Below are 13,334 nucleotides of genomic sequence, written 5' to 3'. Positions count from 1 at the left end.
CACCACCATCACCACCCGCCCGACCTCTGCACGCCCATCATCCTCGCCTTCGTCGCCGTCGCCGTTTATCCAAGCCACCACCGCACTCTGGCACCTCCAACATCCTTTTCCAGCTGGCTGGCTCCCATCCACCCTTTGATTCTTCCGCCCCGCACATCCACCCACACCACCTACACTCGTTGCCCCTCAGCCACCTCGGTCGCCGCACGGCCCGACCATTCACCCGCCGCCTCGTTCCGCTCGGTCCGCCCATCATGAAGATTGCCATATCCACTCTCTTGCTGCCAGTGCTCGCGCTCGCATCCTCCGCAGCAGCACAGCAGCAGCAGCAGCAACAAAAACAGCCCTCACCACAGCAGCGCAGTCTCGGCCAAGACCGGCTAGACGCTCCCCTCGCCGCCGCCGCCGCCGACCTCCTCCCACGCTCTCAGCCCGCCCGCAGCACCCGCCGCGGCCCAACAAGAACACAAAAGGTCGTAAAGCGACAGGCACAGTACCAGTACATCGCAGACGAAGCACCAAATGACCCCGTAAAGGCCGCACAGGACATACAGACCATCCCCGGCGTGCCCAACGCAAACTCGCCCGTACAGACCGACGCCCTCATCGTACAGGGCGACGGCAACACCGCCAACCCGCCCGGCCTCGAGCAGGTCCCCTTTGTCGCCACACCGACCGCCACCGACCTCGCACAGCAGCTCGGAATCACCGACGGCGACACCGCCTGGCAGGCGCTCCCCGACCTCGAGGGCTTCACCCTCAACCGCACCTTTGTCGCCTACCAGGGCCTCATCATGCCCTTCTACATCACCAACAACTACCAGCCCGGCGCCGACAACAGCGCCATCAAGCGCGTCATCATGACCATGCCCGGTAAGCCCAGGGACGCCTGGAACTACGCCAACCTCTTCCGCAACGCCCTCTCCGTCGCCGCAAACAACCCCGCCAACGGCGTCAACCCGGCCGAGGTCGCCATCCTCGCCCCCGCCTGGATGAACCAGAACGACAAGTCGGCGGGCGCCGTCGGCCCCAACGAGCTCTACTTCCACGGCTCCCAGTGGCAGCGCGGCGGCAACTCGAGAAACGAAAACGTCAAGCCCGGCATCAGCACCTACGCCGTCATGGACAACCTCACCGACTGGCTCTTCCTCTCGGGCGAGTTCCCCAACCTGCACCAGGTCGTCGTCGGCGGCCACTCGATGGGCGGCCAGGCCACCCACCGCTACGCCCTCCTCAAGAAGCGCAAGTCGTACGACCCCAACATGCAGTACTGGGTGGGCAACCCGGGTTCGTGGGCGTGGATCGACGGCGAGCGCCCCTACGCCAACGCCTCGTGCGGCGGCGTCGACGTCTGGCCCTACGGGCTGGGCAACTACTCGGCCATCCCGCGCTACGCCCGCTACGACGTCAAGGACGGCCACGACGAGGTGGTGCAGCGCTACCTGGGGCGCAAGGTGCACTACGCGCTCGGCCTGCTCGACACGGGTGCCGGTGACACGCACTGCGAGGCGCTGACCCAGGGCGGCAGCCACTTGGACCGCGGTTCGCAGTTTGTCATGATGCTCGGCCGCCAGGCGGGTGGCTTCCCCTCGTCGCACTCGCTCGATGTCATCGAGGGCACCTCGCACCAGGACTACCCCATGATCCGCGCCGACAAGTCGGTGGCGCGCATCTTTGTGGCCGACTACAACACCAGCTACCCCTCGCTCACCGACACGTCCAACCCGGGCGACAAGACGGAAAAGACAAAGGCGACCAAGCTGCCCAACGGCAAAAAGGCCTTCGCCACGCCCGCCCACGAAAAGGCGGCCTGGTCGCTCCTCGGCGGCAGCCTGGCGCTGGTCGCCATCTTTTTCACCGTGCTGCCCTGGATGTTCCGCGCCAACCTGGACAAGTACGAGTCGCAGGGCTGGGAGACGGAGAGCAAGCGCAAGCTGCTCTGAGCCGGCGGTCGTGCCGTCCGCCATCTGTCCGCCCTTTGCACCATCCGATTCCCTTTAGCACGCCCATGCGCGTACAGGCTCGACCCCTCTCCCGCGCGCAGCCGATGCCCTCTCGCTCTCTTTCTCTCTCTCTCTCGTTCCAAGCCGCTCTTGTCGCCGTCGCATCGAACAATCAGTCAGTCTGCCGTTGGACGCCCCCCTCCGCTCCTTTTCTCCCGTCTGCCCCCCAACGCCACGCCACGCTTCGCCGCTTTCAGTGTTGATTCTTATCATCGTTCGTTGTCATCGATACACTCGCTTCGCTCACTACGGCACCAGCCAGCTAGCCCGACCTGGGCTGAATCGGGTCGGGCCGTCGTCGGATCTCTCGCTCGTTCCCCCTTCATCTTTGCGCGCGTGTCTTATCGGAAGCAGTTCCTTCTCCCTCGCGAGGCTTGACACAGCGACGGCACTGGATGCCGCGCAGCTCGGATCCATCTGCCTCCATCGGCTGCTCTCGACGAACACGAGGCTGGAGGCGGGACGGTATCGTGCACCGGCGCTCATTGGCCGTTGCTTCACCCGCAAAAGAGTAGGCAGATTATGTTCGTATTCATTCTCAGAGCAAGCGGGGGAGAAGGGCATATCGTGTATGACGCAAAACAGAGGAGGAGGGGGGTATCGCTCGGAACGATCAAGCTACGTGCTACCACGGAAGACATGGCTAGAAGCCAGTGGAGCGGTCGCTGGAACGGTTGATGTAGGCGTCCTCGTCGTTTCTCGAGCTGCCGCTTCCGTAGCCCGCTCCGCCAACGCCGCCGCCGCCGCCGCCGCCGGTGGATGAAAACTTGTTACGGTCGTCGACGTCGTTGCTGCCGAACTGGCCGCGCGAGCCGTCGTTGCCGAAACCCGTCTGGTTGTCGCGCGAAAACGAGTCGCCCGCTGCGTTGCGGCCGTATCCGCCTTCGTTGACCGTCGACTGTGCGTGGCGTTGATGGTGGAGGCGAGGTGAGGTGAGGTGAGGTGAGCGAGAGAGGGAGGAAGGAAGGGGCAGGAGCCAAGGCGTCGTCGCCACTACTCACGTCGTTTCCGTACGGTTCGTTACCGCGCGATGCACCGCCAGCACCGGCGCCGCCGCTCGAGAAGGTGTTGTCGCTGGCGTAGCGGCTATCGTTGTCGCCGGCCAGACCGTACTGACCGCCCTGGGCGCCACTCACGCCCGAGCGGCCCTGACGCGCCCCCGCCGCGCCGTCTTCGACATTCGAGAATCCCGTCCCATCGCGTCCAGCACCACCGCCACCGCCACCGACGCCGGCGCTGCTGCCAAAGATGTCGTCGTTCCGCTGGTTGCGGCCCGAGTAGCCCTCGCCGCCCAGCCCACCGGAGTGGGTACCGGCGCTACCTTCGTTGTTGCGTCGGAAGGTGTCGTCCGACGACGAAGAAAGGCCGCCGCCGCCGCCGGTCGTGTACTCGTCGTTGCGTCGCAGCGTGTCCCCGCCCGCCGCATTGGCGCGGTTGGAAGAGGAGCTGTACTCGTTTTCCCTGCTAAACTCGCTCGTCGCCCCTCCTCGTCCACCTCCCGTCGAACCGTACTGGTTGTTGTCCGAGGAAGAGTTGTAGTTGTTGTTGCTGGTGTTGTTTCCGGTTGAGGCGGACCAGTTGTCGCGTCCCTGCTCGCCCGACGTGAAGCCAGCGCCGTTGTTGGACGACGACGAGTAGGTGTTGTCGTTGTTGCCGTATCCACCGCCCGAGGAGGACGTGGTGGTGGTGGAATTGTCGTAGCTCTCGTTGCTGTTATCGCTGTTCTTGCTGCCCATGACCTTGTCCTTGAGGTTCTGGCCCTTTTCAGAGTGGGCAAACTCCTTGGCCTTGTTGATCAGAGAAGACATGGCGGGTCGTACGTGAGTTGGTGAGTTTGTGTGCGTGCTGTGGTGGTTGGAGATAGAGATGTGGTGTGAGAGTGCAGTGAAGGGCAGCGAGGCTGGAAGGAGTGGGATCTATATATGTCTTGCAGGCGGGGGCCGAGGGGTGCGAGGGCGGCAGGGGGGGCATACGGAGCGTGTGTCTTGGGTCTCGGCATGGCCAGGCCTCTACTACCGCCTGCACTCTCTGAGTCCAGCCTTGTGTGGCGAGGAGGCAAAAGGCAAGGCACGGGCGGGGGGCTTTGGCGTGGCTGGCTCGCCCGCGGGGCAATGAGTTCATACCACAGTCACGACGGCTCGAGGCCGCCGCCTGTCAAGCAACGCCCCGGCAGGTGGCAGCGTGGAGGAGGCAGGCAGGCAGGGTCGCGGTGCACGCGGTGCACGGCCCCCAACACAAACGGGCGGCAGCGTTGCGGTATGACGTCCGACCCTCCGTCGTTGCCGGCCGGCCTGCCTGTCTGCCTGACCTCGCCACGCCCGCCACGCTAGGGCCAGGCCAGGCCATCGCATCGCATCGCATCGCCCTTGCCCTGTCCTCGTCTCGACTGAGGTGCACTGCCCCCTGGACCCCCGTCATCAGACCCTGTGCCCAACACAGCCAGGCCTACCGGTACCAGCCAGCCGGCCAGCGGGCAGGCCCACGAGCATGACCGTCTGGTGCCACACCTTGGCTTCTTCTTTCTTCCTCTTCCTGCTCCTCCGACGACAACGGCGGCCGTCATACATGTTGTCCCGTTTCCCACGCCCGACGTCATACATCCTCCCTTCGGCCCAGCCTAGCCTGCTGCTCGACTGGCCTCCGCATATCTCCCCGTTGTTTTCGACGTGCATCTCACCCCGTCTTCGCATACGGTAGGTACAGCCTGGCCGTACAGTACACCGCCACCTTTCATCGCCCGCTCGGCCAGGCCATGGCACCGTCTTGTTCCGCCCAACGCAAGGCAACCTCTTACCGATAGCTCGTCGACCGTGCGTATCAAGTGTACTTCCTCGCCCCACATGGCCATGGCCGGCTCATCTCGAGATAGATCTCGCCTCGGATATCGTGGCGCCGTGTTGCCACAAACACAACCTCTCTCTGTCTAGCGATGGGTGGATGGCGCAGACGCACCGACAGCGACAGCGACAGCGATAGGGCACAGCATGACGGCATCCGTTGCACCACGATCCCCGTCTCTCTCTTGTCCGACTTCGCCTTTCTACTTGCCACTCCGCTGCGCCGTACCCGACAACGACGGCGATGACCCGCCGGTAGACGACATGAGGCGCCGCAGCAGCAGCGACGACGTCGACCTGCGCAGCCTCTTCAGCGTCGACGTGCTGTCCTTTGTCCCGGCGCCTTCCTTGAACGAGGGCGACGGCGATGGAGAAGCGGGAGGCGAGGGTGTATCCCGACTGTCACTACTGTCACTGCGCCGGACGGGCGCGACGTCTTCGCTCTTGCTGCCCCTGCTGCTCGCACCGTCCACGGCGTCCGTTGCGCCCTCGCTGCTCGTTCTCGTCCTCAGCCATCGCGGTCGACGATGTGATGATGGCGTAGCGTCCACGCTGTGCGTCACGCGCATCAGCGACGATGCCCTCCATAGGCCCTTGGTCGTCGTCGTCTGCGACGCCGCCGCCGCCGAGGCTGCCGCTGGTGCTGTCTTTACGGTGTCCGAAGCCTTGACGACAGAAGGATTCGGATGACGATCCGACCGGGTGTGGTCGTCGTTGCCGTGTTCCTGAGCGCTCCGTCGCGAGCCGGTCCCACCGCCCTCGTCGGCACGCACCGACCCCACCGTCTCCGTGCGCCTCGACAGGCTCGGTCTCTTTGATGATGCGCCCGGCGAGGATGAAGATGGGGTCGAAGCTGCGTCCTTCTCTCTTCGTCCGTCGTAGAGCACAACGGTCCTCCGCTCCTGCTGCTGGTGCTGGCTCTGCTGCGGGGACCACCTCGAGGGCGTGGGGGCGTCCAGCGGCGAAGGTCCGACGACGAGGATCTGCGGAATCCCCTGCGTGTCGAGACACGGACTACCCTGTGCTGCCAGCTCGGGACTGCTCTGCGCCCGGTAGGTCGTCGATGCCACGACAGTGGCGGCGACAACCCCCTCCATCGCAGATGTCGTCGTCGTCGTCGTCGTGTCCTCTTCCTCGTGATCCGCGCTGCTGGTCGATACAGCCTCGACGTGGGCAAAGTCGATCTTTGCTCCTCGAGCTGCGACCTGCGTGTTGATGGACGGTAGGTGGGCGGTCCGACGAGAAGAGAGACTGGGCTTGGACGACGACGGAGACGACGACGACGGCGGCGATGAAGAGGCATGGTCGAGCTGGTGTGTCCCACCGTGGTCAATCAGGGGGTCGGCTCGGTTCGTCTCAGGACTCGAGCATGGCGTCGACGCCTGCGAGGACGACGGCGACGCATCGCTCCCCTGTCCTCCTGTCCGCTCGGATGCCGACGACGAGAGCGAAGACTGCGACTCTTGCGGGCGAGGTTGAGGTCGACCTCCTCCCTGCCTCACCCTCACGCGAGGGCTGTCGGGAGGTGCCGCGGTTGCGGTCGAGGTCGAGGTCGAGTCGGCTGGCCCCTGTATGTGCCACGAGGCATGGCCGTTGGGATCGGAGTAGGGCAGCTTCTGCCTCGCGAGGTGCGCAACGACGTCGACCATCTCAAGGCGCCGCAGACCGAGGAGCGAGTTGATCTCGTCGACCAAGGGCGCATCGCGTTCGACGTCGGCGGACGATATCGTCGAGCCGCTCCCGCGCCGGCCGTAGAGGACCTGGGCCTGGCTCGCCTCGAGCCAGCTGGCACTCTGCGGCGATCCGAGGCTGGTTCGCCGTTCGCTGGTCGTCCCGTTGCTGCCGTTGGCCATGACAGTGCGCGGGCTGGATGATGGCCTGTGGCTGATCCAGCATCGTACCACGTCAGCTAGGACCTTGAGGCTGGTGCTGAGCGTTTCCCCAGACGGCGGCGACGAGGACGATTCACCCCCGTGCGACGGACTCGCAGTGTCGTCGCGGCTCGATGCGGCGGCTTCGGCAGCGGTGGTGATGTAGCAGGTCCCCCTCGAAGTCGCGCCCGATAGGTCAAACGGCCACGCATAGAGCGTCTGGGAAGGGTGGTGGAGGAGGGTGACGGTCAAGGTCGACCTCGACGTGCCGCCGCGAGTGTTGACCAGGGGCCGCGAGATGGCGACGAGGGACCAGTGCCGCTGCCGGTACGTGACCGTCGACGTTGCGACTTTGTCATCGTCGCCGCTGCTTCTGGGGCTGGGGCTGCTGCTGCTTCCTCGTCTGTCCGACGGTATCGCGGGGCTCGGTGGTGCCGGTGGGCTGGTGACGCTACCGGGGCCCTTTGGTCGTCGATGCGGGGAAGTCGAGAGGAAAAAGACGTGGGGCGAGTGGTGTTCCAGCATGGCGGCCGGTCGTTGCAGATGGAGGCCCTCTGCTGCGCCGGGACAGACGGGGAAGAGGAGGGACTTGGAGGGTCGTCGTCGAGATGGCGGCACGAGATATGTATGGATCTGGGCTGCTTGCTATCTCCGTCCGTTTGTCGCGCCTTGAAGAGGGGGCAAGTACGGACGGGAAGCGCCGAGCGAGGCAGGCTCCGTCTTCGTCGAGAGTTGCTAGATGCCGGAGGGGCGGGTGGGCGAAGGCAAGATTGTAACCTTGGCTGGAAAGCTCCTCCGAGCTTGGCAGCGCCGGTGCCAGCCAGCGAAACAAAGGAGAGCATGAGTGGGCGCGACGCCCGCTGCACCGCCGGTTGGTGGGGTTGGGTCCGAGATTGCTGTGCAAGGCAGCCTGGCGGGTCAACGGGCACCGATGTGGACGCCGTCCCGCGCTGCGTTGGCTTCTGATACCTGTCTAGCGGCGCATGGGGTCGAACGGACCGGCGGTAGGAAAGGGGCGGGGTGTGTCAAGGCTGAAATGCGGCGAGCAAGATCAACCGTGCCGCCCTATCCGGTACGGTGCGGTACGCTCGCAGCCAGCCAGACCGCAGCATCATGTCACGACGAGGCGCGGGGAGCGTCACGGAGCTTGACCAAGACGCCGCACCGTACCGATCCCGGGACCGTGCGGCGGATAAGTACCGGCGTCGGCATCGGTGCGCTACCAGAACGGCGGTCGGTCCGTATGGACCGCGCGCCGTTGTGGCGGTTCGGTCCATGCACGCACATCGACTCGCAACCCGGCACAGTTGGCGCTGGCGCTGGCGCTGGCGCTGGCGCTGGCGCTGGCTTCGGCTTCGTCTCGTTGCCCTGAACCCCACCGCGCCCTACGGTGGCAAAGAGACACGTACGCCAAGGGCGTGTCGATCCGGCGTGGAACGACGACAGATTAGTTAGAGACGGAATTGATTCGTCTCGCCTAGGCTCGCACTCGCCGTCCATCGACCGGGACATCTTCTGATCCGCTCCCCCTTCTTCGTTAGAACCTTGACGGTACGACCCAAGGTGGGGGGGCCTTTGAGCGCCATCAGAGGCGAATCTATTGAATCGAGGGGACAAGCGGGGCAAGATCAAGACCGGGAAGGGGATGCGAAACCCTATCCCTATCTTACCATTGCCGTGCCGAGCTAGTGGCGGCGTGACAGGTGGATCCGCGCGTAACCCCTTCCCGCTCCTTCCGCCGGTCCGGCAGCCTCGTTGGGGACGTGTCTCAATATGGCTGCCACCCTCGACCCTGGGCTCTGACCCATCGACCCGTTGTGGATTGCGTGATGAACGCCGCAGCCAGACCATACTGTAGCAGGCCAGGCCATTGGTGCTGCGCCCTCGCACGAGCGAACGTGACCGACCCTCCGACATCGCAACGCCATCCGCTCAGCTCGAATCGCAAAGGGAGCAAGCCGGAAATTCAATGTGAAAAAGTCTTCGCCTGCCCTCGGGCCCGGTCGATGACAACGCGGTCCCACCACCGTACCATCAACCCCGGACCAGCTCGATTAGGCTTCGCTTTTCAGTTGGTCCCTACCCGCCTCAGCTCCAGCCTCAGCCACATACTCTGCCGCGACGGCAGCCGCAGGCGCCGGCGCTGACTTCACCTCTTCAACAGATCGTCCGATGCGCCTGGACGGCGGCTGGATAGAGGGACGGGCGGGACGCGATGACAAGACTCGACTCGACCCGACCCGACACGATCGAAAGCCAAAGCCATAACCTACATGACAAACGACACCCGCCAATGCAAATCGTCGAGCCAATCCATCCTTCATCATTCGTTCGTGTTGTACAAGAGTGCAATACGGCCCCGCCCCCGTCTGATCTGCACCGACGCAATCGCAATCGCAATCTAAATGGACCCAAACGACGTCGAGACACCGCCGCCGCCGGGTGCAGAGACGGAGACGGCAGATGCAGATGCAGATGCGGCGGCAGAGGCAGAGGCGAGGGCGAGCTCAAAGCGTTTGAGCGCGACACGCGCCTTTTCGGCCACGTCGAGTTCCGCGTCGGTGCAGAGGGAGCGCAGGCGCTCCTCGATGCCGAATGAACGCAGCCGGTTCGTCGCTTCCACCACCACTTCTGCGTGCACGGCGGGCGGGCGAGGAAGAAAAGGGAGAAGAGGAGGGAGGGGGCACAAGTGCAAGTGATTGTCAGAGGATGGTCGCAGAGGGATCCAGTCGGAAACGATAGCGGGGCAGATGGCTGCCGACACATCACTGCGGCTGCGGCATGCTCACCTTCTCCGTTGTCGCTCCGGCTCCCCTCGCCGACGGCCATCGAGGGTCGGAAGAGGAGATTAGAGATGCACTTGGCCGACGCGCACCGGATCTCCTTCCACGGGTGGTTCTGTAGTGCAGTGCAGCCACGCCGCCCAAGAGAAGGGGGAAGGGGGAGGAGATGGGATGCGTCAGCGCCCGGACTCCCTCTCATTGACCGCCTGCCCCGCCCGCCAGCTGGCGGTACCCACCGAGAAAAAGACGAGGGCGTCGAGCAGGTTGGGCCTGCGCAGCAGCAGCCGCTTGTGCCGGTCGCTGCCCGTGGCCAGGTTGACGAGCAGGCACGCCGTCTGCTCGAGCGTCGACGCGCCCTCAACACCCGCGTCCTTGCACTCCCAGATCGTCTTCTCCAGCAGGTCCATCAGCCTCTCGCCCCCGTCGCCGCCGCCGCCGCCCCCGACGCCGCAGACGACCATCTCGACGTCGTCCGACGTGCCCACCGCCGCGTTGCGCAGGATGTTGAGCGCCTGCTCCCGCATCACCATCTCGCCGTCGAGCGCCTGCGCCACGACAAAGTCCCACCCGAGCTTGTCCAGCACCTCGACCTTGGCGAGCTTTTCGCACTTCCACAGCATGTTCTTGAGCGCCCACAGCGCGTTCAGCCGCAGATCCTGGCACGCCGCATCCGCACTCGCGCACGCGCCCGAATCTGGGCTGCTCGTCGCCTCAACCGACGTCGCCGGTCCGTGCAGCCGACCGTGGGCAAAGGCGACGAGGCGGTCCAGCCCGCCCTGCTCCATGACCAGCTTGCGCATCGGACTGAAATCGGTCATGAGGTTGCAGATGGCCGCCGTCGCCTCGACCTTGACCGCCTCGTCCTCGTCCTCGTCGTTGATGAGGCCCACCAGCTTGGCGGCGATGCCGGCGTCGACGAGCGACGTGCGCAGGATCGAGATGCTGCGCGACAGGGCGCGCGTCAGCCGGCACGCCGCCACGCGCACCCCGAGCGCCGGGAACGTGAGGCAGGGCACCAGCATCGACAGGACCGACGGCGTGCACGTGTCGACGGCGCGGCGGCGCAGCTCGTCCTGCTGGAACGTGAGCGCGGCCATGGCACTCAGGCACGCCTCGCGCAGCCGGATCAGCCCTTCGTCGACGGCGGGCGGCGCGGTCCCCATGGTCGGGTTGGCAAAGCCGCCGCCAGACGGCCGCAGCGCGGGAGACGAGCTCGACGACTCTGCCTCGCCGCTCTGGCTGCACGCCCGATCCAGAAGCGCCGTGAGCTTGCCGAGCGCGTCGTAGTTGTCTGCCGCCAGCGTCTGCAGCTCCGGCTCGTCGGCCACCAGCCTGGCAATGGCAAAGGCCGCCTGCACCTGGATCTGCACCTGGCTCTGAGCCTGCAGCGATGCCGTCGGCGACGCCGTCGACGACAATGACGACAACGACGACGCGGCGCCCGACGCGGCGCCCGACGCGGTGACCGCCTTCTGGTCGAGCAGCTCGATCAGCACCTCGAGGACGCACTGATTCGTCCTGGGCGTAAACGGGTGCACCTTGATGATGTGGGCCAGGCAGCAAAAGGCAGCGAGCCGGACGCCGGGGCTCATGGCGCGGCGCAGGTTGAGGAGCATCGACGTCGGCAGGGTGCCCGAGGGCGTGCTAAAGCGGAACAGCCGGATCGAGGCGTCGGCGTTCTCGCGCGTCAGCTCCGCCAGGCACCACAGCGCGGCCTCCTGGACCTTGGAAAAGCCGCACTCGGAGGCGGCCAGCAGCACCGAAAGCACCGTGGCAGGGCCCTCGTCGTCGCCGGCGCCGGCCCCGGCGCGATCGAGGCTCGCCTCCTCCTCCTCCCACAGCGGCAGGTGGCCAGCATCGCCGCTGATGCTGCCGTTACCGCCGTGGGTGGCTTCCTTGATCCTAGACCTCGACCGCGAGCCCTTGCGGATCAGCTCGGCCTGGAAGCCCGAGGATCCGCGCACATCGGCGTCCTGGTGGCTTCTTCCTCGAGCCTCGCCATCGCCATTGCCGGGCAGGTCCGTGGCCGACGTTGAGCTCTGCCCCGCTGGCCGCTGCGAAGGGTGCAGGTAGGGGCTGTCGCTGGCTGCAAAGTCAAGCAGCCGTTCGCGTCGCTCGGCGAGCTCCCTGTCCGGCGACTCGGCGGCAGCCGGAGCCGAGTCTGCTCGCCTAGAGGCAGTGGCACGCCCTCCAGAGTGACCGGGTATGTAGACGGTCCCGGCGATGGTGGCGCAGACCATCTCGGTGATGCTGAGGATCTTGGAGCGCGTGGCAAGGGGCAGCTCGTCGACATCGACCATGGCACCGTTGCCGGTGAGAGTGGCGCTGGCCTTGCCATCGAGTAGCTCGGCAGTGGCGCCGAGTGCTGGGCTCGACATTCCGACCGAGGACGAGGCGCGCGAGTGCATGGCGACGTCGCGAAGGCCGCCCGCGGATGCAGTGGCGGGGCTCTGAGGACGCGGCAGCTTGGCGGGGCCCTGGAGGGGGATGCGCGAGATGAAGAGCGGGCCGACGAGGTAGGGCAGGTTTTGAGGCGAGTAGACGGCGGTGAGAAAGGAGCGAGAGAGGCTCCTGAGCTCGCGCAGCTGGTCGAGCTCGGTGTTGTTGTTGAGCCGCTTGCGCTGCGCGCGGAGGTCTTCGGAGCTGGCGCTGGCCATGGTGACATCGCGGGGACGATGGGTGGCGGAGGGCAGGCGCGACTCTCTGCTGCTGATGCCGACCACCTTGAGACCGCCTGGGCCTGGGTGTGCGGCGGGGATGGCGACACCCGAGGAGACGGAGCTGGTGCCCCAGGCGGAGCCGATGCCCCAGCGCGGGCTGGCCGAGAGGCCGTCTGCGATGGCGAGGAGGATGGAGCGGAGTGCCCTGAGGACGGCCTCGAGGAGCTTCAGCGGGCCGGTGGTTGCGGCGGCGGCGGCCGTGGTGGTGGCGAGGAAGTGGTGGCCCGTGTTTGCGAGGTGGTCCACGAGCGCCTTTAGCGAGTCGATGAGGGCGTCGTGTATGCCTGCGCGGAGGAGCTGAAGGAGAGTGTGCGGTGCGGGTGTGTTGGAGAGGGAAGCGACGATGGTGGACGCGAGGGCGACAATTTCGAGCGCGTGGGGCGACGATGCGAGGTCGATGCGGAGGAGGTGGACAAAGTCGTGCATGGATGCCGTGTTGACCAGGCTCGACTTTTTGGTGCGGGAGCCGATGATGGAGTTGCGGATGGTTCGCAGGCGCTCGATTACGGTGGCTGCAGAGTGCGGGCTGTAGTGGAGCGATGGGTCGCTGAGGGTGCTGGAATCGGCGCTGGAGGGTGCACCGGCCAGGGATGGTGGGCCTGGATGGGCGAGGAAGGTGTTGAGCGTCATGGCGGCGAGGCTCGAGCAGGGCGCGGGGCCGTGGCGGAAGTGATTGTGGGTGGTGGTGGCGCGTATCGATTTCGGCAAGAGTAGTGTGATGGTGACAGCGGGTGGTGGTGGTGGTGGTCGAGGTCGAAGAGTGGAATGTGGGGTACGAGGGGCTGCTGGCCCGCACGGCGATCGCCCAACCCAACTCCAACTCGACTCCACATGCATCTGCACCTCGCTCCGGCCTGCCCGCCCCTACCCGCCCCTCTGCCCAACGCCGCTGGCCCCCGCGTCCCCGCATCGTCCAGCCGGGCTCAGCTGGGCTTGGCTGGGCCTGGCCCCCCGGTCCGCTCCGCGCTCCTTCTCGACCCGCCGCTTACCATCACCCACGCAACCCACCACGCCATAATCGTACAACGAGCTAGCCATTACCATGGGAAGATCCCAGCAAAGAAAAAACAAACCCTCATCAATCGAGATAAAGTACAGCAAGCAGCGGGTCGGGCGAGCG

The 13,334-nt window shown here is 65.7% G+C and overlaps 4 protein-coding genes across 4 annotated transcripts; 1 reads left to right on the top strand and 3 right to left on the bottom strand.

Annotated features, from left to right (window-relative positions):
• Positions 1 to 254: 254 nt before the first annotated feature.
• PFL1_03537 (uncharacterized protein) lies at positions 255 to 1,943 on the top strand (the record flags this gene model as incomplete). Its single annotated transcript, XM_007881057.1, has 2 exons — positions 255 to 287; positions 432 to 1,943. The coding sequence occupies 2 exons, from the start codon at positions 255 to 257 to the stop codon at positions 1,941 to 1,943; spliced, it is 1,545 nt and encodes a 514-aa protein (XP_007879248.1).
• A 703-nt stretch (positions 1,944 to 2,646) lies between these two features.
• On the bottom strand, positions 2,647 to 3,811 carry PFL1_03536 (uncharacterized protein; the record flags this gene model as incomplete). The annotated part of the gene is made up of 2 exons (XM_007881056.1): positions 2,647 to 2,901; positions 3,005 to 3,811. 2 exons carry the CDS (start codon positions 3,809 to 3,811, stop codon positions 2,647 to 2,649), a joined length of 1,062 nt encoding a protein of 353 aa, XP_007879247.1.
• Positions 3,812 to 5,043: 1,232 nt separating this feature from the next.
• Positions 5,044 to 7,236, bottom strand: PFL1_03535 (uncharacterized protein; the record flags this gene model as incomplete). The annotated part of the gene is made up of 1 exon (XM_007881055.1): positions 5,044 to 7,236. One exon carries the CDS (start codon positions 7,234 to 7,236, stop codon positions 5,044 to 5,046), a length of 2,193 nt encoding a protein of 730 aa, XP_007879246.1.
• Positions 7,237 to 9,112: 1,876 nt separating this feature from the next.
• On the bottom strand, positions 9,113 to 12,844 carry PFL1_03534 (uncharacterized protein; the record flags this gene model as incomplete). Its single annotated transcript, XM_007881054.1, has 3 exons — positions 9,113 to 9,342; positions 9,501 to 9,609; positions 9,731 to 12,844. The coding sequence occupies 3 exons, from the start codon at positions 12,842 to 12,844 to the stop codon at positions 9,113 to 9,115; spliced, it is 3,453 nt and encodes a 1,150-aa protein (XP_007879245.1).
• Positions 12,845 to 13,334: the final 490 nt, after the last annotated feature.

The sequence above is a fragment of the Pseudozyma flocculosa genome (genome assembly GCF_000417875.1).
Source record: "Pseudozyma flocculosa PF-1 unplaced genomic scaffold scaffold00011, whole genome shotgun sequence".
Classification (NCBI taxonomy): domain Eukaryota; kingdom Fungi; phylum Basidiomycota; class Ustilaginomycetes; order Ustilaginales; family Ustilaginaceae; genus Pseudozyma; species Pseudozyma flocculosa.
Note: the sequence above shows the minus strand (reverse complement) of the source record. Positions and strands in the feature narration are given on the sequence as shown.